Genomic DNA, 22,686 nt, shown 5'->3' with positions numbered 1-22,686 from the left:
TATAATTATTTTTTATTAATTAATGACATAAATGCTTACTGCTAAGATATTATAGTATACTTGTTATTTCGCTTCAATAACACTATTAATTAATGAAAGATCTAAATGCCATCTTGAACTTTGCTAGTGAAGTTAGCTATAAGGTTTGACAGTGTACACTTTGAATTGTCCAAGTTTGCGGGCTCATTCTGGTGAATTAATCTATTTAATTGTACAAAAATCTCAAATTTTAATGTTGAGTGAAACTTGGTTGGCCAAATTTAATTATGTTAATTATTTGCATTTCTTTATATTATAGTTTTTTTTTTTTAGGTATTTAAATAAACTTAATTGCATAAGGCGAAAGAAAAAAAAATTAATAGATTTTATCTTTTTACACCAAAGTACAACTTTTAACGCATAATAACACACGTTTTTTTATGAGTATCATTTAATTAAACGATTTTTAACAAATAGTTTAATTAAATGATATATATGTTTAAGCTTGTTTGTCCAAACAACTGGCTTTTGCCGGCGTTCTTCGTCCGACATTATTACAGTCATTAGTCAACTAACTGTATGCATAAAACTAAGTTGATTGGTTAACATTAGTAAGGATTTCTAGTCAAATTTCAAAAAAATCTAAAGGTTATATAGCGTAAACAATATTTGTAATTTTTATTTGTGAATATTTTATACTTTACCTGATCTCCTCATATCTAGTTATTACATTTAAAATCTCGGTAATGCATGCCATGGTAAACGATAGATTACATGGACATATGAAAAGATTAGGTTTCCTATACAGTAACAAAATTATATGCATATAATAATGATATTGCCTGTAACGTTAAATTACTAAGATATCCAAAAAAAAATGAGGCAAGTGTGAAAATATTTATTTAAAGAAACATTTTGGAACAGCTTAACAGTAATAATTATAATGATTGTAAAATATGTGTTCTGTTCATCTCGTCGGGTTGACTGTCCGCTGTACCGAAGACATGCCGTCCACGAACCGCGTGCGGAACAGTACGTTGGCGTTGTTGAACATGCCGTCCTTGAGAGACACTATGATGAACTGGGACAAAAGTTTGTTATTAAGATTTGGGAACAAACAGTCATTTATATCGTTTTAGGAGTGAGAAAATTTGGTAGTTTTAAGCTATTTTCTAATTGACTCGCATGTTAGCTCCCACTGTACAGACCAGACAAAATGATCTGCACGTAGTTGATTTTCCATGGTCTGGTACAAGGAGTTTTTATGTCTCTTTTTGAATGTGTAATGTTATACTGATTGCGCGAGTACTGAAGTAGAGCCATAAGCCTGTCAGGTTTTTTTATTCCACTACAATTCCAATACACCTAATGTAGCGGGGCTAGCCTGCTGGGGCGTGGCGGTGACGGGGTACCTGCGAGTGGCGGAAGTGCTCCTTCAGCATCTGGCCGATGTTCTGCGTGTGCGCCAGGTCCAGCGCCGCGTCCACCTCGTCCAGGATGTACAGCGGCGCGGGCTTGAACAGCAGCATGGCCAGCACCAGCGACAGCGCCACCAGCGAGCGCTGCCCGCCCGACAGCTCGCCCAGCGACTCCTTCCACGTGTGGTTGAAGCCGATCTTCACCTGCGGACAGGTGCAGCACGCCACAAGTTAGCCCGCATTTGTACAACGTCATAAAAGTTGTTCACGCACGCACACAATAATCCACTCTCACACTCATTTACGCACTCACACACATACGGTCACACACAAACACACAACCAGACACATTTCTTTTTAGCCTGCAAAAGAGTGAGCGTGCGATATGGGCAGTGGGCAGGTATTTTCTGCGTAAAAGCGATGGTCGATGGGGCGGGCACGCACGCACGCACGCACGCACGTGTTAGGAAATAGGGAATTACAGCACTTTATCTATGATAAACACGATGATTATATTAAATATATCAACAAATCATAGTTTGTATACTCATTGATAATGTATTGAAAATAGAATAATGGACTTTAGTAGACTAACAAATAAAAGTATAGGATCTATGGCGGGAGACGCGAGTTTGACAAGTTAGATTGGCGGCAAAGAAAAAGTTAGGACGGATTTAAAGTAATGAATTGAAAAAAGGAGATTAAGTAAAGTATTGTGGATAGAACGTTACAAATTGGGTTGAGATGATTTATAATGGAAACGATACACTTAACGAAATCTTGTTGTGGCGAAACAAGTCGTATGTACTGGTGATGGAGTCGTTAAAAGTGGTTGGTACTATGGTTGTACCTGATGTTGCATCAGATAAGTATATCTCATCCCTTGGTTTATTTAGGTATCATATATGGAGCCCTAGCATAACTTTATACCGACAGTTTATGTAGCAGAGGTTGCTCTATACAAACAACTTGTTCCAAAAGTCTTGATGTTATAAGTGATAATAGTAGTTATGTTTGACCTGTCTTAAAATATGTCTTGTATCAAAGGGCCTAGCGTTATTACATATGACGTTGTAATGATGATGTTGTAATTGTGTTTATAAGTTGTTTTAATTGATTGAATAAAAGAGCAACGGTAGAGTTTCTTGCCAGTGGTCTTCTCTGCCGAAGACAGCATTCCGAACTGGTAGTAGAGTCATTTGAAGGTAACAAGTAATATGAATTATAGAGAAGCTTAATATACAGTATTAGAGTCAGTCCAGTTGTTTTATTTCACTCCTTGGGAAGTCAGGTTTATAGAGTACAGACCCACAACACTGCTCTAAAGCAGGTTGGTGGGCTTTAATGATGTCTTTTATAAAATGAATACTTTAATATAAGAAACTAGGTATTTAGCTTCAATAATACTGTTAATTAATGAAAGATCTAAGTGCCATCCTGAACATTGTGGGTATTGAAGTGAATATCTGAATACCTTGGCCTTCCATTTTTTATATTTTTTTAGCATCAGAAGTGGGATCCTATTCATGTCCAATTTATGCCTTTCTCTAATGCAGATTTACTTTTTTTAGAACCATCCCGTCAAATGTGGACATAGTAAAGAGTTTGATGTTTTTAATGATGCCTCAACTTTTTGCTGCTATGTGCTGAAACAGAAACACTCTGGAGACAAAGCACCATGCTTGTTGAAATTCTATATAAGGATATGTGGTCCGGAGAACCAATTGATGTGATATTTTAATTTTTTATTTTTGTTGTTTCTACTTTGCAAAGATAGTACTTATTATTTGAAACTGGCCTAGTGGCTCTTTTTTACTTGGAGTCAAAAATAGATTTGATTTATATTTGTTTTGTTTGTTATAAACCAACTAGTCAAGTTAGCCAAACAGAATGTGTGATAAGTTTGATTAATTTGAATTATCAAGTTTTATTTAATTAATCAGGTTAGCCAAATGGAATTTGTGCTAAGTTTTATTTTATTAGACTGTCCAGGTTAAAATAATTTAACTGGTCAGGTTAGCCGAACGGAATGTGTAATAGATTTTTCTTTTGATTCTTATTTATTACATACAAGATTTCAAGTTTATATTGAGCAACTAGTCAGGTTAGCCGAGCTGTTAACTTTTATTTAGAAACTTTTCTATGTACTTCGAGATCGAAGTACTTGTCAGGAAAGCCGAGATAGGAGAGATTATGTTAATTATTCAGAACATATAAAAGATTACACATAAAACAAAACAAAAAAAAAAACAAAAAAAAAAAAAATTTTGTTGGTAGAATAGAATAGAATATGATTATGTATCAGAACAATACATATAGGGAAAATTACTACTGAATAGCTAAATGAAATAGTTTAGTGTCTATGTTGGATTGTGCGAAGAAAATAATTGGGAGTCAGCTTAAATGTTATGGGTTAGGTTAATAATCTTTCAGTATGATGGTTAGAGAAGTTCTTAAAATTATCTAAGAATAAATACAAATATAAACTAAATTAATGTTGCTGCTGCAAAGGAAAATATATTAGTTGCATTATAAATAATTATATTATACTTAGGTCTACAGTTGTTTAAATTTTCAATTTCTATTTGAAATTTTAATAGTCCTTGTATAATAAATGATTCTGTTAAACGGGTGATTTTATTGATGTTTAGATTGAAATAATTTTTGAATAATAGAAATAACAATTAAACATAAACCTTGGCTTTTTTGATGATATGATAAAAAAAAGAGGTAAACCCTCCATAATAGAAATAATTCCATCTTAGCGTTTTTATATTAATTTATTTATATTTATCTTATATATTACTTGACTTGACAGTGGAAAAAATATGAATATCACCAGTGGGTGATGATGTTATTGATATCACTTGAGAGTGATGATGTTGTTGATATCACCAGTGGGTGATGATGTTATTGATATCACTTGAGAGTGATGATGTTGTTGATATCACCAGTGGGTGTTGGTGTTTTGGTATATATTGGTTTGACTATTAGACTGTACCGATTGCATCTGTGACTAAATGAGACTAACAATGTTAATGACAGAATTGATGGGAAATACAATTACCTGTGTGGATATTTTGATAAAGTTGGACTAGAGGCAAAAGGATAAATTGTTTGAGATTTATATTGAGATGGAAATATTTGGATTGTGATTGTACATGTTAAAATGTACAAGATAAATGAAAATGAGTATTTTTGATTTACATTGTTGAAAATTAATCATTTTACTTTATTAGAAGTATTATATTGTTGTAATATGTTAAATAGTGTGGAATTTTAATGAAATTTTTTTTTGGTCTCTTTCACTTTAATTATAAAATGTTTTGATTATGCCTATCTTTTGATAGAATATTGTTTACAGTTTATTGATAAAAGTGTATACAGAATGTAACTGATTTGATGATATTTGTGCTTATATACCATTTGAACTAACGTTATAGAGGTGTACATAAGATTATGTACTTGTTAGGATATTGTATGTACCTAAGGACTATATACAAATGATATGATACAAAACATATACCTAAAAAAGAATAACCCTATGTACTTCGAGAACGAAGTACTTGTCAGAATGGCCGTGTTAGGAAATAGGGAATTACAGCACTTTATCTATGATAAACACGATGATTATATTAAATATATCAACAAATCATAGTTTGTATACTCATTGATAATGTATTGAAAATAGAATAATGGACTTTAGTAGACTGTCAAATAAAAGTATAGGATCTATGGCGGGAGACGCGAGTTTGACAAGTTAGATTGGCGGCAAAGAAAAAGTTAGGACGGATTTAAAGTAATGAATTGAAAAAAGGAGATTAAGTAAAGTATTGTGGATAGAACGTTACAAATTGGGTTGAGATGATTTATAATGGAAACGATACACTTAACGAAATCTTGTTGTGGCGAAACAAGTCGTATGTACTGGTGATGGAGTCGTTAAAAGTGGTTGGTACTATGGTTGTACCTGATGTTGCATCAGATAAGTATATCTCATCCCTTGGTTTATTTAGGTATCATATATGGAGCCCTAGCATAACTTTATACCGACAGTTTATGTAGCAGAGGTTGCTCTATACAAACAACTTGTTCCAAAAGTCTTGATGTTATAAGTGATAATAGTAGTTATGTTTGACCTGTCTTAAAATATGTCTTGTATCAAAGGGCCTAGCGTTATTACATATGACGTTGTAATGATGATGTTGTAATTGTGTTTATAAGTTGTTTTAATTGATTGAATAAAAGAGCAACGGTAGAGTTTCTTGCCAGTGGTCTTCTCTGCCGAAGACAGCATTCCGAACTGGTAGTAGAGTCATTTGAAGGTAACAAGTAATATGAATTATAGAGAAGCTTAATATACAGTATTAGAGTCAGTCCAGTTGTTTTATTTCACTCCTTGGGAAGTCAGGTTTATAGAGTACAGACCCACAACACTGCTCTAAAGCAGGTTGGTGGGCTTTAATGATGTCTTTTATAAAATGAATACTTTAATATAAGAAACTAGGTATTTAGCTTCAATAATACTGTTAATTAATGAAAGATCTAAGTGCCATCCTGAACATTGTGGGTATTGAAGTGAATATCTGAATACCTTGGCCTTCCATTCTTTATATTTTTTTAGCACACGCACACGAAGTCCCACAGCGAGCGCCGTCTCACCTCCAAGCCGTCCAGCACGCTCTGGCCCGGCGGCGGGCGCAGCTCGGCCTGCGCGCCCGGCAGCAGGGAGCTGAAGATGGAGCCGAAGTCGCGCGTGACCTGGTCGCAGGCCGCGGCCAGCGTGCGCCGCTTCTTCTCGTCCAGCTCGGCCATGACCTGCACCAGCTTGGCGCGGTCCTGCTCCACGATCCGCTTCTTGCGCATGACGTCCTGGAACTGCTCCTCCTCCTTGCCCAGCAGCGTGTGCGCGCGCGCGTTGAGGCCGCGCGCCAGCTTGTCGCGCCGCTCGCGCAGCTGCGCCACGCGCGGGCCCGCCAGGTGCGCCTGCTTGCCGCTGAAGTCGTAGGCGCCGCCCAGCAGCCCGAAGTACTGCCGCTCCGCCGCGATCCACGCGTGCTCGCTCTCCAGGCTCCGGATCTGCATCGCAGTTGTTGACCCGTTACTTCGCCGAATTCAATGACATACGAGGAACATTAAGGGATACACATAAAATTGTGAGGGTAATGGTATTCATTTAAAGAGGTGTTCTGAGTGGAAATTGAAAACTATAGAAAAGTAAGATTCTGATTTAAAAAATATGTGTCCTATTACAGGCACTTATGAAGCCTGTACATATGTGTGAAATATGTACATATAAGTTTACATTATTGTGAGTTGATGGTGATATCAACATTCGTTAACATATGACAGCCCACAACAAACTTTTTTTTCTTTAATCATTGTTGCCTGCATGTGTTGTGTGAGCATTAATGGACAAAAATAGAACACGTTACCCGCTTCTCACAGTCGCCGGCCTCTATCTGAAGCTCCTTGATGGTGTAGTCCAGCTCCTTGATCTTCAGCTCCAACTCGGCGCTGCCCTTGGCCAGCTGCTCCTTCTGCTGCACGAGCCGCGCGATGTCGCAGTTGCGGCTGGCGATTTCCGCCTTTTGCTGCCGGATCTTTGCTTGAAGCTCCTTCACTGCAGCCTGCAATTTTTATTGCCATTTTAATCCCCGACGCAGAAACGACCTTGGTGTGTAACTTTGACGTGTGCGTGCGTATGGGTGCGTGTACGTACGTGCGATCGTCTGTTTGTGTGAGTTTCTGAACCGAACTCTTTTGATTTCAATTTGGTTTGGGAAAAGTAGCCGGGAAAGTTCTTAGCTATGTTTAGCTATGTTTTACAACTCTTTCATGAAACAATTTATTTGGGTTAAGCTTTTTGCATACTATTTTTATAATTTAGTGTCGGCTCTTTCTAATTTAAAATTTAATTTTTTGTATTTAAATTCAAATCCTTGTTTTGCCCGAATAAAAGATCAAATACTTATTTTTTTACTTTCTACGTAAAATACACATCAATAATTGTGGGATTCTATAGGCTCTGTATGCTTGTCATTTGCATCAGTACAAGGTACAATACGCGTACGCAAACCGCCAATTTAGGTAAGCTGGCGTTGCGTTAGAAATTCGCTAGTTGTTTGATTTATAAAAGGCGACCGGTGTCGTGAAACCTCATTTGTATAATATTCAATTGTTGGTACTTTTGATACCTTTTTTTTGGTTTGTCTCTTAAGCAGATTCAACGCTTGTTTTGTAATTCTCGGTTTTTTGGAGACTAGGGTTGTATCGTATCGAACATTTTAAGGATCTCACGGTAGCATTATTGTGCTCCTCCTTAGCTGCTTGCAGGGCTGTCTGCAACTCCACTAAACTGTCCTTGGTCTCCTGCAGTTGTCTCGCGCTGGACTCGACCGCTTTCTCCAACTCCTCCACCTCCAAGCGCAGTGTTTCAAACTCTTGTTCCCTCTGCTTCCAGGAATTGCTGTGGTGTTCCGCGTCTTTTTTCGCTTTCTTCAATGCCTCTTCCGCCTTTTTGAACTCTCTGTGGTTATAAATTACAGATTCGGTTCGATGATTATAGACTCAAAACAACAACTTTAAACATGGGACTGCTAAAACCAATCGTCTCGATATAGGTATGCTACTTGATAATTCAGAAAGTATAATGCAATGTAAAAATAGTATTTGATATGATTTTTAAAATATAACAACGATCTGTTATGTCACATAAATAAGCTATTCTTGACTCGCTCAGATCACTTGAGCCTATTCTTTCGACAGATTCGACAGGTGTGGTCTTTAAGCTTTTAAATCAACTGAATTTAATGATTCAAGATCAAAAAGGATGTTTGTATAGGAGCAGGAGCCACCGGGATGGCATGAACGGGTAAGAAGCGGCGGTTCGTACGCACCGCTCGCGATGCCCCTTGATGTCCTTGACCTTGGCCTCCAGGTCGCGCGCGCGCGCCGCCGTGTCGGCCTGCGTGCGGCGGTCGGCCGCCTCGGCCGCCGCCAGCTGCGCCACGCGCCGGTTGAGCGCCTCCACCTCCTGCAGCAGCTGCGCGTGCGGCGTGCTGGCCGCGCGCTCGCGCACCACGCGCAGCGCGTGCTCGCTCATCTCCAGCCTGCGCACGCGCCGGTCATGTAGCACTGAGCAACCATACGCAGGGCATGCTTGCACTGTCCTACACTGTATCCTATTTGTTAAGCCTCGAGTGTCTGTGATTACATCGGTGGTAGAAATGAGCGTTGCCGTATTTCTCTGGCCCAGCTCTGTTACAAAAAGCTCTACTAAATATAAGCAGCATGGAATATTTCATAAGCCTTTTTATACTATACCATTATCAATTATTCTCAAAGGAAATACGGTTACTTATAAATTTCAAGCAAATCTCTATCATTTATCATACAAACAGTTTAGAACGCTTATAATACATAATAGTTATCGATATGGACGCAGACAGTGATTAGAGACGACTTTGACACCTGATCTAATGCTCAGGTTCAAGAAACACGTACTCGAACAACTCGTCATGATGGGAAACGTTATGAACAACGTTGCCGGAAGGAGAAAATTGATCGCAGAAAGAGTTTTGACTAAGTAACACCCCAGAATAACGCTGGAACCGCGACTGTAGCTAAGTCTTACTTCGCCTCTGAATAGGCAGAAGCATACAAAGCTGTAATCGCTAACCTGCACTACTCGAAGAGGCAATTCAAATATAATCACGGGCCGGTGAGCACAGAGGACGCCGCACATTGCCTCAGTCGCGGGAAGAGTCGCGGGAAGGGACGTACTTCTGCTGCAGCGCGGAGTAGGCGTCGGCGGCGTGCTGCGTGGCGGCCAGCTCGGCGGAGCAGTGCGCCAGCCGCGCCTCCGCCGCGCGCACCTCGCCCTCCAGCGCGCGCAGCTCCGCCAGCTGCACCAGCACCGAGCCGCCCTGCGGACCCGCGCCCGGTGATTTTATTACATCTTTCAATTTGAGTTTTGTTCATTTATCCGATTTTCATCTACAGTTGATAAGGCAGGAATGATGTCGATGTTCATTTTAATTTCCAACCATTATATATATTATATGTAGACGTCCTACATCCCGACCAAATAAAATAAATTAAAAAATTGGTTGTCTGTAAAGTCGGCTTACGGACGATAGTTGAACGTGACAACGTCGTAAGAAAATACTGATGAAAATGGTTGCATTTTACAAAAGAAAATTTTAATTTTATTTGTTTGATAGATATTATCGTTCCTATAAACAATTCACACATTCACTTTTCACTGCACTTCATCCTTGCCGAAAACATGTTAATGTATTATTGTATAGAAGCCGTCCACGCGGACGCATCGCTCACTCCAGTAGGAGAGAGACAGATGTCGAACGCGGAGGCCGACTGTGTCTCTCTGTCGCTCGTTCCGCGCTCTCGCTTGCACTTCAAGCCTTGAATGGAACGCCTCAGAGTGAGGTAACGCCGCATTCGTCATGTTCGTGCGTGCAGCCGGCTCCATCGAATTATAAGACGTTGTCACGTCAAAAAAAACATGCTATAGCTCGATTATACAATTCACAAGTTACTTAATTTTCATATGTAAAGAAATATTATCTTATATAATGAATACTAATAATGCACGGAGCTATATGTATATATACTGAGTCCTAGGCATGTTAGAAATCCCAAACGTTAAACGATTGAGATTTCTAACATGCCTAGAAAAGTCCTATTATAGTATAAAGGGCTACGTAATCGATAAAAAAGATTAAATGTAAATTATTGCTCTAACCAGGTTGCTCTTCTAATAATTTTAAATAACATTGTGAGATGGTGATAACAAATAAAAAACACCCGGCTAAGTTTGTTGTGGGCTTCTTCTTAGACCGGGACGCGTTTGGAACCCTCGTAGCTTTTAAGTTTACGAATGTGGTTTTCGCCATCATCTCACTACCGTGTAATTCTAATGTACGCATCAAAAGTGCCACCTATGGGCCTACTTGAATAAAGATATTTTTGACTTTGACTAACATGTAATAATGCCATGCCATTGTGTGGCTGATTGCAGTGAAATTGCACAATTCAAATTGACTACACTACACCTACTCACAACCTGGCAAGAAAGACATTATTATAATCCATAGGTCATGGGAGCGCACCTTGTGGCGGGCGCCGCCGGACAGCACGCCCGAGGGGTCGAACACGTCGCCGTCCAGCGTGACGCAGCGGCAGCGCACGGCCGGGTGGTAGGTGACGCGCTTGGCCACGTCCAGGTCGCTGCACACCAGCGCGCCGCCGAAGATGTACTGCATGGCGGGCCGCAGCGCCTCCGGGAACGTCACCAGCTCCAGCGCCGGCCGCACCTTGTCCGCGCCGCCCGCCTGCGGGTCGGACGCACGCATACGTACCGAGCTATCGTCACTTCAAGCTGTTGACGTCCACTGCTGAACACAGATGCTTTTCGCGCTCTAAACCCCACGATTCTGGGCCACTCGTAACCAGCGGCTCCCCGCGATTCGTTCGATGTCATCCGTCCACCTGGTTGGGGTCGACCAACGCTGCGTTTACCGGTGCGGGGTTGCACTTCCCGCACCTTAAGACCCCACGTTCATCGGTTCTCCGAGCTATATGCCCCGGATCTCATTTCTGATTTGATCACGTAGAGATAGTTCTGAGCTTGGGTGTGAATTTCTCTTACTTAATAGTTTAATATTGAATGAATGAATGAATATTCGTAAAATATAAATAAAAAATTAACTAAAAGTATACAATTTGGCGGCCTTATCGCTACATAGCGCTCTCTTCCAGGCAACCAATGGCGTTAAACACAGTTCAAGAAGAGAGGTAGGTGGTGCATTTAAATAAATAATATATATACCTATATAATATATACATATAATAAATTTACAATAAAATATATAGATACTGATATAATAAATATCAATAATACACAAGTATATACAGATTCAGACAAAAAAATGATCTTTAATAAGTTTTTTTAAAAATGGTAATAGACTGTGCCTCTGGGATTTCAAGAGGCAAGGTATTCCAAAGCTTAACAGCCTGAATAGTGAAAGATCGGTGGAAGAAAGAGGAAATCGGTGAAAAAATGATGTATATTTACTGTGATAACAAAAAAAAAATACCTGGCTAAGTTTGTTGTGGGCTAAATAATGGAGATAAGAGTTCTGGGACTTGGCGGTTTTTTATTGGAAATTTCCTCCTCTCTGAGAATCTTATTTTTTAAATTTCTTCAATATGATAAGTTTACGAAATATTGGCAAAAAACGAAATGCCATTTTTTACACCTTTCATTTTTTATAACTTTTGCAATTTTATATGTTCGAATACACACTTTTAGCACATTTTTCAAGGCGCCAGTCCGGGTCCAATGCGCTATCGCACATAATTTTAAGAGCGGTATCTCATTTTAAGCTCGTCGACTAGACTATTAGGTTTAAGTTGGCGAACGGAGTTATCACCATCCTCTTACAATACTACGACAACTACGACAATACACACATCGCCATCTAGCCCCAAAGTAAACATACTCGTAGCTCGTGTTATGGGTACTAAGATAGCCGATGGATAACTTTATGAATATAATACACGTAAATACCTATAACATACTGATAAACACCCCGACACTGACAACAACGATGTGAACATATGTATGAGCGGGAACTCACGATGTCCTGCGCCGCGCGCAGCTTGGCGGGCGGCACGACGTGCGCGCGGATCTTGTTGAGCGGGATGATGGTGGTGCGCGCCTGCAGGCGCCCGCGCTGCAGCAGCAGCTTGCTGGTGGCGTCCGAGTCCACCACCACGTTGTACAGCTGCGGGGCGGGCGCACGCATCATTTTAAACTAGCTCTATTCGCTTACATTTAGGGCTTTGGCCGAAATACAAATTTACTTTTGATGTGGAACATCTAAAGGCGGAGGGTAAACCTGATTGTTGGCGTGGCGACGGATCGCCACGCTCTATGATTGAATTTTTCTACTTCTTACGTAATAATACAATAAAAAATAACAATCATTACTAACCGACTTCCAAAAAGGAGTGGTTATCTATTCGGTGGTATTTTTTTTATTTGTGGAACAAATTTGCAATGCTTTATTATGAATAACTTACAGAAAACAATTTCGATGTTTCACATCTGCCAAGAGTCCCGTGACGGTTCACACGTTTTTTTTGTTACTCCCTGTATAATCAGTGGCGTGCACAGGATTTTGGACCAGGGTAAGCATAAAGAAGTAAAACGGCATAAAATGACAAAATCCTCCTCCGTTGCCAGTTATATGAAAATAGGTATGCAGTGCTTTTGTGCGTGTATGAAGTGCACGCCCCTGCCTGTATTCTACCTGCCGGTGAATATTCTATCAAGATCAATCACAATCGTTTAAAAAATTAGCCATTAAAAAAAAAACTTAATATAATTACTTTATATTCTTTTTTTTTGAGTAATAATTGACGTCGCGCCACTTACCCTGCCACCGGCGACTTCTTCCAGCGCCGTGCAGTAAAGCTGATCCTCCACGTCGATCAGCCGACACACTGTGCCTGTTAGAATAGGAAACACATGATGAGCATTCATTAGCATTATCAACTTCATCAGCATGTCATGTACCTCTCTAGTCACACATTTTTGTCTCATAACGAAACAGGTGGCTAAGTGAGCCAGAAGAATCTTGGCAACCAGTGCAATCAACACCTATTTTCTATTCGTATTTTTTGATATCATCAGCCCACCATTTGCTTGGTCAGCCAACATCCCTTTCACCATCTGGTCCCTTCCACCATGTGGTTTGTACTGTCCACCTATTATCTGTGTAGCGTGATATATTCGATTCGTTAGCGTGATATATCGTTCGATTGCTACTTAAGCTTTTGAGCTTTTTTTTTATCGCATCAGTTTCTTTAGTTCTTCGTCTTATTCTGCATCTTCGTACTTTGTGTATTGAGTAGATCTGATTTTAAGTTTCACTTTATTTGTGATAAGCCAGGTTTGACAATCATAGAGAAACTAGAGAGGAGAAAAGTGTCAACTCAATTTTGTTTGTTAGTTATATTTAAACAATAATTCCCCTTTAGGATTTCTTTAAGTGCCCAAAATTTCTTCCAGATTAAAATTTATTCCTCTTGCAATAAATTAATTTGAATTCACATTCATCTTCAATGCTTGACTTGGTGAAGGATATTTACTTACCTATATATGTAACTGTTCACACAGGCATGAAAGGAATAAGTTTTGCAACGTGCCGACCTGTGTCCATCGACTAGAGGCGTATATATTTTTTCCATTAAAAGTAATGCGGATAATGACCACCAATCTTAATGTTTTCTGAGTCCAGTTCAACTTGCGGAATATACTTTCAAGCACAGCGTTAAAGAACTTTGGTGAAAGATTGTCACCTTGTCTTACTCCTCTGTTTAATTTGGATTGGTTCTCCACTGGCTTCAAGTTTACCGTGCTTGTACCGTTTGCATATACAGATTTTATGATGTTTATATATTTTTGTTCAATTTAAACAATTTCAATGCCACACAGATTGAGTTGTGACTAATGGTATCAAAAGCTTTGCTGTAATCAATGTAACCTAAATTTTCAATTTCATCTATTTTTATAACTGGATTAAAATTAATGCCTTAATTTTGTAGTTCTTTTGTATGTTCTATTTTACTCTTTTGAAGAAATCTTTATAAAATTAAGTTGCATGATGTACCGCATCATTTGGATTAATATGCTTGTCGTTCGAGTTTTTGTATCCATATTTTTTGAAGTTCTAGTTATCTGAAAGATATTGTTTAAAATTTAGAATATTATTGCTTTTAAATTTTAGATTTTTTTTTGTTCTTATATCTTGTCAATGTTTTCTAGACTTTTCTGGTCGATCTATCAGTTTCTTTATATAATTTTCAAACCTCTTCTATATCTTTTTTTTGTTAAAATCAATTATATAAAGGCGATTTTATCTTAGTTGTTTTGTGAATTGGCTGAATCTTAAATGCATCCTTTAATAGTTTTTGACAGACCGTACATGACGATATGAGCTTGCCTGCGTTTTTCGACCGCGTTTATTACGGCTTTTTACAAATCCGTCCGTTTGTTTTTCAGAGATACCCTATGTCACTCCCTATCCTTTCATCTAACAAATAGATAACACATTACCGTATTCATAATATGGGAATAAAAAAAATCGAAATGAATCGAATAGTCTGTTTGTAGTGCCTCTACCGCCGGGCGGGAGACAATAAGGAAGCGGGCTCGTCCGCTCACCGAACACGCGTCGGGTGTCGAAGTTGTGCTCGGGCGGCGAGTAGTGGAAGTTGCAGCGCTGCAGGCGCGCCGCCAGCGCGTCGGCGCGGTCGCGCTTGCCGCGCAGCGCGCCCTGCAGCGAGCGCACCTCGTCCGCCAGCTCGCGGCTGCGCGCCTCGCTGTGGCTCGTGCCCGCCAGCTGCGCCTGCGGGACACGGACTGTACTCATCCACGGACCCACCAATATTGACTGGCGCCTACTCAGCTTCTGGAGTGGGCTCGGCTGGCCGCAGTGATCGAGGACGGACACTTGCCCGGTAAGATGAAGAAGCAGTATGGCCAGACTTTTAGTCGGGTGCGTGTGGCCCGCAAACTACAAACGCGTGTCCGCGACCCTAAAACGCCGTCCACATCCGATCTCTCCTCTCATCGTATCGGATAGAACCTGGATATTTGATTAAAATGATGTAGGAGTAAATTCGAGTAAATTCACCACTGGCGTGCCTTCACGAACACATAGCGCAGCCACCACGCTACTGTGAGCCGACGTGCCCTCACCGTGACCGAGACCGCCTTTCGGAGAAAGTGCCATAGCCGGATTGCACCCCTCATTTTTCAATGTTAAATTCGTTTTAAGCAATTAAATATCAAATTTTCTAACTGAAGGCAAACGACCAGATGAAACTTAAATGCCTCAGAGTTCTCTGATGATGAATAAGTCAACCTCATTTTCTCTCTCGCTTACCTGCAGTTCGTCCACCTCTGCCTGGTGCTTGTCGATGCTGCGCCGGTCTTTCTCGTACTGCGCGCTGCTGGTCTTGAACTCCTTCTGCAACGTCTTGAGCCTCTCCTCCGCGTGCTTCTTCTCCATCGAACTCTGCGATATCCGGGTGGAGGCCTCCGACGCTTCCTGCTTGGCCGCTGGCGGATAGGAAGTACACAAATGTTAACTTTATCTAGACCGTTGGACACAGACCCTTTCGTTATACGGAGCTTTGGCCATGCTGCTCCGATACCGTCGGTAATGAATTTGTCAGACTTAGCTACTTAAGGTAACAATTTATTTTGGCTCAATATATTTTATATGTGAAGGGAAGTTATAATGTTATAAATTTTTTCGTGCTGCAGAAGAGGGCTGTTGGTTCTATCTACAAAATGGGTCCGAGAGAGTCATTGAGAGATAAATTTAAAGATTTTAAAATAATGACAGTGCATAGTCAGTACATATTTGAAAATTTAATGTATGTTCATAAAAACTATTCTAAATTTAAGAAAAAATGTGACTGCAATAATTTAAACATTAGAAGTAAGAATAAACTTACAGTGCAATATACTAGGTTACATAAAATTCATAATTCGTTTAAAGGAAATTGCTAGAATTCTACAATAAACTACCAATTGTCATCTCGGAGATGTCTCTTAAAAACTTCAAAGTTGTATTAAACGTAAGTTTATAGAAAAGTCCTATTATAGTATAAAGGAATACGTAAACGATAAAAAAGCTTGGGTGTAAATTATTGCTCTAACCAGGTTGCTCTTCTAACGACACTAAACACCCGGCTAAGTTTGTTGTGGGCTTCTTCTTAGACCGGGACGCGTTTGGAACCCTCGTAGCTTTAGTTTTAAGTTTACGAATGTGGTTATCGCCATCATCTCACTACCGTGTGGTTCTTATGTACGCATCAAAAGTGCCACCTGTGGGCCTGCTTGAATAAAGATATTTTTGACTTTGACTTTAATGTGTGGCATCATACGGGGCTAGGAGTGCAAGCAAGGTAAGAAGCAGATAGCTTTCCCATCCAATGTGGGCACTGGGCGCACCCATGAGCTGGTCCTGCAGCGACTCGGAGGCGCCCTCCAGGCCCGAGCTCACGGCCAGGAAGCGCTGCTGCGCCTGCGCCAGCGCCGCCTCGCCCTCCGCGCTGGCCGCGCGCAGCCGCTCGAAGGTCGCCGACACCTGCCAGCCACGCGACCCACGGACATTTATACATCTATGTATGTTATGGCTAATATTAAATACATCCAAACTATGGAGGGTATAACCTTACTTCCTTGTATCTCCATACTTCCTCGTTTATTTTTCAAGCCTACTCTAACAATATTTATATTTGGCGCTTCTTTTAAGAGTTACCCTGATGCAAATGTGGCGCCATCCTAATTTAATACATTTTGACGACACTTTTTCATATACACAGATGACTCTCCTTACCTCTACCCTCCATAATCCAAACGCACAAGTCTGCACACACGCGCACGCGTACTCGTAATGCACACGCATGCACGCACAAATTTATTCATTGAACTGCTCGTGTTTGTATAAACTTGCACGCACAAATTTATTCATTGAACTGCTCGTGTTTGTATAAACTGTCACCTAAGACTATATTTGTAACAATACTTTTTATAATGCCTCACTTATGGTTACGAATGAATAAATAAAATAAAAATATAAAATAAACTGCTGAACGTAGGCCTTTCCAAGAGCGCGCCACCACACACGGCTCCCCTTTGTTATCCAGCCTTTTTAAGATCGCCCACACTACGTTTACCGATACGCGGTCCCAACTCCAGAACGCATACAATCGGCACCGAAGGTTTAATATAATAAAAATAAGTTATGGCCGCAGCGACTGGAAGGGTCTCGGATGAAATAATTGATATATTTCGTTTCGTTTAATCAAATCGATTCTTTAAATGTGCACTTCGGGTCGAAGGAATGAAACACTGATTCTGGCTTCAGTATCAGGGTCCGGTCAGGTGTACCTGGTCCAACACTTGCTTCTTGTCGGCCAGCGCGGCGTTGTCGTCGGCCAGCGCGCGTTCCAGCAGGCGCGCTCTCTTCTCCTGCGACGCCAGCGCGTCGCGCGCGGCCTTGTGCGCCGCGCCCGCGCCCGCCTCGCCCCGCTCCCCGCCCTGCACTTCCCGCTCCAGCTGTCTGAGCACGCTGCCTGATTCCTGCGGACACACGACACTATCGTTACATCACCATAATATTAACTGATTGGCGCTCCTCTGATACCAACTAACCATCGCCCGCTCTACACAATATACCCACCGCGCACACCACCTGGCTCTTAACAGGCGTGATGTTAAGATCAGCCCATTACTTTCCCCAAAAGAATAAACTCAAACACTCTTATTGTTGTACACCAAACAAGAGTAGCTACAATTAGAGCATTCAAACAAACAACCAAAAATTTTATTTAATGTCGATAGACATCCACATTGTAGCAGCCCCGATTGCGGAAATAATTACGATATACATACCTCATCAATTTTCTTATTAATCTCAATAACTTGTTTATCCAGCTCTACGGCCTCAATCTCATTGGATTTGATGGTCTCTTTCTTACTTTTGATGTCATTCTGTACTTCTATGACTTTATTAGCGGCTTCCTTGGCATTCTCCTCTGCTGTTACATACCTGGGAAGAAAGGTACTTTAATATAAAGTAACACAGATTTGCAATAAAATCAGAAGACTTGTGAAATTGCAGTCAAAGTCTTAACTTTAATGGGAATAAAAAAGGCAGTTCAGTCATTTCTCCACCAAGAATGAGAGTCAAAGTAAATTAAAGATAAAATATTTTTTTACTTAAAAGCCACATAGAGTCTGCTTAGATTTTCTAACTCTCGAACTACTTTCTGATACTCTTGAAACTGTGCACGTTCATCCTGCAACTTCTGCAGTTTGGGAGCAATGTCTTCTTTGATAATCTGTATGTATAATAATAAAGGAACATTATTAAATTATATCTAAAAGTAACCTGATTATGAAAAATGTTGAAAGTTGTAAGTTATTAAATATTTTATTGGAAATAGAAGAATGTAAATGTGTTGCTATTACAATTAGTTAAGGTGGTCAAACCTTCTTTTTGGTTACTTTTAAAGAAATCATGATCATTTTTCTCAATCAAGTGGGTGGTACTTATTTACGAGTGTATTTATGAGTGGCACACCGTTTCCAACCACAGGGCTTACATCATTGAGTTGTAGAAGTTTAGCGTCTTTCTTCTCAATAGTTTTCTGTGCAGCTTGTTTCTTAGTTTCGTACATTCTTGTACCAGCTGCTTCCTCTACCATTGATAATATCTGAAATACGAGAGGTTATTATTTTACTATCAGATAAAAAAAACCCATGGAAATTAGTTTATCTGTTTGAGCTATAGAGTCCGACAGATACAAAGCAGTAAAACAAAGCAGTTTGCGTTGAGGTTAAATCTATGACTTAAAATAAAAAGTTTTATTTCTTGCATTTACTCTTATTTTAGTACACTAGCTCTCAGTGTAACAGTAATATCAGAGTTGGTTATATACCTCTGGTGGCTTCATGTTCAGCACTTTCGTGATCCTTCCCTGCATGATGAGAAAATGTGGGTTGTTTACATTGAGCTGTACCGAGCAGAACAGGTCACTGACCCTCTTGTTCTGAACGTTGATGCCATTTATCAGGTACTTGTTCTTACCACCCATTACCACCTGGAACAATTTTTACTATTTTTAAACAGAACTAGCTTTTTGATAACAAAAAAACACCTGGCTAAGTTTTTACCCCGTGCCCTCCGAGTTTAGAATCCTTGGCTTGGTACCAGGCTAAAGTTTTAAATATAGAATGTAGTTATAACCATGTATATATTTTTTAAGTAATGTAAGCATGAAGAGGTCCATCTAGTTATTATTATTATAGTGTTATATATCGAAAATAAATTTAATATTTTCCTAGACTTATAACTCATCCCAGGCAATATGCAGCGGTACATATGACAACCAGTCATTTTTATCATGATCATTTGAATCAATGGACAACCACTGACTGATTTCCACACTCCCCTCTGCTAGTCATGTCATTCACCTAGTTAGTGTTTGTAGAAACAAATACTGTGCTGTCCAGTGTAGGGCCTCCACTGTAGCACCTTAGAGCTCTAAAATCCATTGACCAAATTCATCTTCTCCTGGGCTTGTCTCTGTGCTTGTTCAACCAGAACCTTCAGTTGTAATATTTGAATATTAAGAACTAATAAGACATTATCTTTACCTCGATGCAGTAGAGCCCAAAAAAATTGTTCTTTTGGAGTTCAATCACACAGGTACTTTTTATGCCAACATACAATTTAATTCATAATTCTAATTTTGTTATCTCCTTGATACAATTCATAATTTATCTCTTACCTGTCTTGTAACAGTTATTTCATCATGGTTTTCATAACCTATAGGGCAGTGTGCTTTGTCCCTGTTATCAAATGTGATACTGACTGTTGCCTTGGTAATACCAGCCTGACCATGTTTGTATATCAACTCCTGAAGACTCCCAGCTCTTACCTTGAACAGTAATGATTTGTTACTTACATGGTACCTAAATAATAGGACTTGAACTAGTTAACTGTACACTTAATTGTCAAACACTATTTCAATACTCTATCTATTTTAACATTGGAAACTCCTATTCATACTGCTGTAAAATGATTAAGATTTGCACATTCTGAATTGTGGAGGTGTTTTCAAGTATTGAAATTGTGGATAGAAGCAGGCATTACTTTGCGGAAATCCATGATATATTAAGCTTTATTTTGATAATATATTGAAATACTGTAATGTCAAAGCAAAATGGGCTCAATGCTAGTAAAATAAAGTCACTTATTGTGCAATCCTGTTTTTTATTTTGCCAAGCGCACTTACTATGCAAAGTCTAGATAAATAGAGTCTGAAAACAGGATGCATGAGTCTGATTTTACCCTAACTTTACAGAGCATTGAGTCTGAACCAACCTTCCATTAGATAGTCAGGCCAATAATTGTGAGGTGTTGGAATTTCTATATTAAGAGACAATCAGTACCACCTCCAAGTTCATTAGATGGCGCTAACCCATAATTCTCAGGTTATTAAACATAAACTTTGATAACAAAAGCCTATCTTATCCCATTGGGGCTGCATAGTGGGTTTACCTTACAATGTACCTAAATATTAGGATAGGGATTAAAATTATTTGACTGTTAAAAATTATTGTACAATAATTTATTTACATTTAACATTATAAATGAAGTCAGTAAGGACTCCACAAGACCAAAGATTTTAAGCTCATGGTGATATAGCTGGGACTTCCTAGCATCTTCTTTGAATACTCTCTAATTCCAGTAAATGACAAAATAGAACAAAGCAAAATATTCTTAGGTACATGTTTTTCTGCCGAGCCCTTTAGTAGGCCGCTAATGGGTTGATCATGTTGATAATCAGGGTAGTGTGTTTCATAAATCAATAGAATTTACAATAGATTTGGCGGTAAATCTTAAGTACTATACAATCTCCTCCAATACCCAATAATAATGTAAATTACTACGTACATTAGATAAATTAGTGATCCCGAGCACAAAACATATAGAATCCAAAATATTTGATTTTCCAGTGCCATTTAATCCTGTGATGGCATTGAATTCCGGGTCGAAGCCAGTCACTTCCACACGGGTACCGTATGATTTAAACCCGTCCAGTACAATAGATTTAATGTACATCTTGTTGGCGTCGAATACATTAAATTTTACTTAAAATTACAGTAATTATTGAACAAAACATTAAATTAAAACATAGTAAACAAGATCGCGGAACAGCGGGAACCGTTGTCCGTTGCACAGATTTTTAATTCTTTGTTGTTTTTTTAAATGATAACTGGCTTACGTTACAGCTCTGGGTTCTCATTTTTTTAACTTGTCTGTATATTTATTTGGCTATGCATCCAAATATAGCCAAGAATGTTTTTATTTCATAATTGATATATATTTGTGTATATTTCTTAGGCTAGTGTAGCTTCTGCTTTAGCCAAGCAAATGAAAATAGAAAGTGAAAAAATATGCAAAAAACCTACTTTGGTAAAATAAATGTAATTTTACACACTGGTAACTTTTGAGTTTTTATTCCAATAAATAAATCACATTATTACATACAAGCTATATACAAGCTTAAGATGAGAGTATATTTTTACGCTGCGCGTACACATCGTCACGAAAAATCAACACCCTGAAGCTAGCTACAGTCAACATTGTTTTTCATATACAGAGATTTGACAGTGTACACTTTTTATTGTCAAGTCTGCGGGATCATTCCGTTGTTTTTTTGACGTTACACTTCTTTTGGCGCGTGGGGGAAAAATGATGAGAGTAAATTTTTACGATGCGCGCGCACATCGTTGTAAAAAACCGACACCCTGAAGTTAGCTATAAGGTTTGACAGAGTACACTTTCAATTGTCAAAGTCTGCGGGCTCATTCCGGTGATTCAATTGATTCGATTGTAATTTGTTGGTTGTCCGATGATGAGTCTATTATAGTCGTAAAAATGTAATAGGCCTGTTTAGGCATTCGTGCAAGACCATAGAATGTAACTTGGAACGAAATTGAAAGAAACAATAAAATAAAAATCAATTCCATAGTTTTTTAAAAAATACGTTTTTTGGGACGTTAAACAATATGAAGGAATATATCGCGAGTATTCTTTTCGCGCTTACTTTATAGTAGCATGCAATTCATAATTGTTGCTAAACGTTTCGAGAACAGTTACGTTCTGTCTTTTTTTTAATACTAGTGTTTACATTACATTTTTTTACTGAATATCACAAGCTTCATACGATTTTAAACGAAATTAAATATTGTGTAGTAATCTTTACTGAAAAGAATGAGCTTGGTTCTCAAAGCCGCAAATTAAATTTTGAATTGACGACACTGGGTTCTGACATGCGGCATATGACTGAAGCATCCCCGTGCGCATTGCGCAGTTTTTCTTTCCCCATCTTGTAAAGTTGACTGTGCGTTCGTTTAAGTTTGATATATATTTTTTACTATTACACTAAATTTGGCTCTTCTATTTTGCCCATTGATTTAAACATAGTGATTTTACTCGATTTTTGTGTTTGTCGTTATATAGTACAAATTCTGTTTCAACATGTTGAAAAGTGGACGAACAATCAACAGCCAGTCACGCGAATTGGTTGTGAAGTTAAAGGAATATTTTAACAAACGAACACTTTACGTGAGTATCGAGTACCGAGTCGTATGGTTCCATGACTAGTT

The 22,686-nt window shown here is 39.2% G+C and overlaps 1 protein-coding gene across 1 annotated transcript; it reads right to left on the bottom strand.

The window, feature by feature from the left end:
- Positions 1-872: 872 nt before the first annotated feature.
- On the bottom strand, positions 873-21,256 carry LOC120632052 (structural maintenance of chromosomes protein 2). Its single transcript, XM_039901817.1, has 20 exons — positions 20,969-21,256; positions 19,800-19,949; positions 18,948-19,109; positions 18,612-18,722; positions 18,226-18,347; positions 17,899-18,055; positions 17,395-17,586; positions 16,453-16,588; positions 15,377-15,552; positions 14,653-14,836; positions 12,862-12,935; positions 12,062-12,208; positions 10,532-10,753; positions 9,183-9,325; positions 8,297-8,509; positions 7,698-7,926; positions 6,833-7,027; positions 6,060-6,476; positions 1,392-1,601; positions 873-1,060 (listed from the first exon to the last, which is right to left on the bottom strand). Exons 1-20 carry the CDS (start codon positions 21,134-21,136, stop codon positions 947-949), a joined length of 3,522 nt encoding a protein of 1,173 aa, XP_039757751.1. The 5' UTR covers positions 21,137-21,256; the 3' UTR covers positions 873-946.
- Between the last annotated feature and the right edge of the window lie 1,430 nt (positions 21,257-22,686).

The sequence above is a fragment of the Pararge aegeria genome, chromosome 19, assembly GCF_905163445.1.
Source record: "Pararge aegeria chromosome 19, ilParAegt1.1, whole genome shotgun sequence".
Classification (NCBI taxonomy): domain Eukaryota; kingdom Metazoa; phylum Arthropoda; class Insecta; order Lepidoptera; family Nymphalidae; genus Pararge; species Pararge aegeria.
Note: the sequence above shows the minus strand (reverse complement) of the source record. Positions and strands in the feature narration are given on the sequence as shown.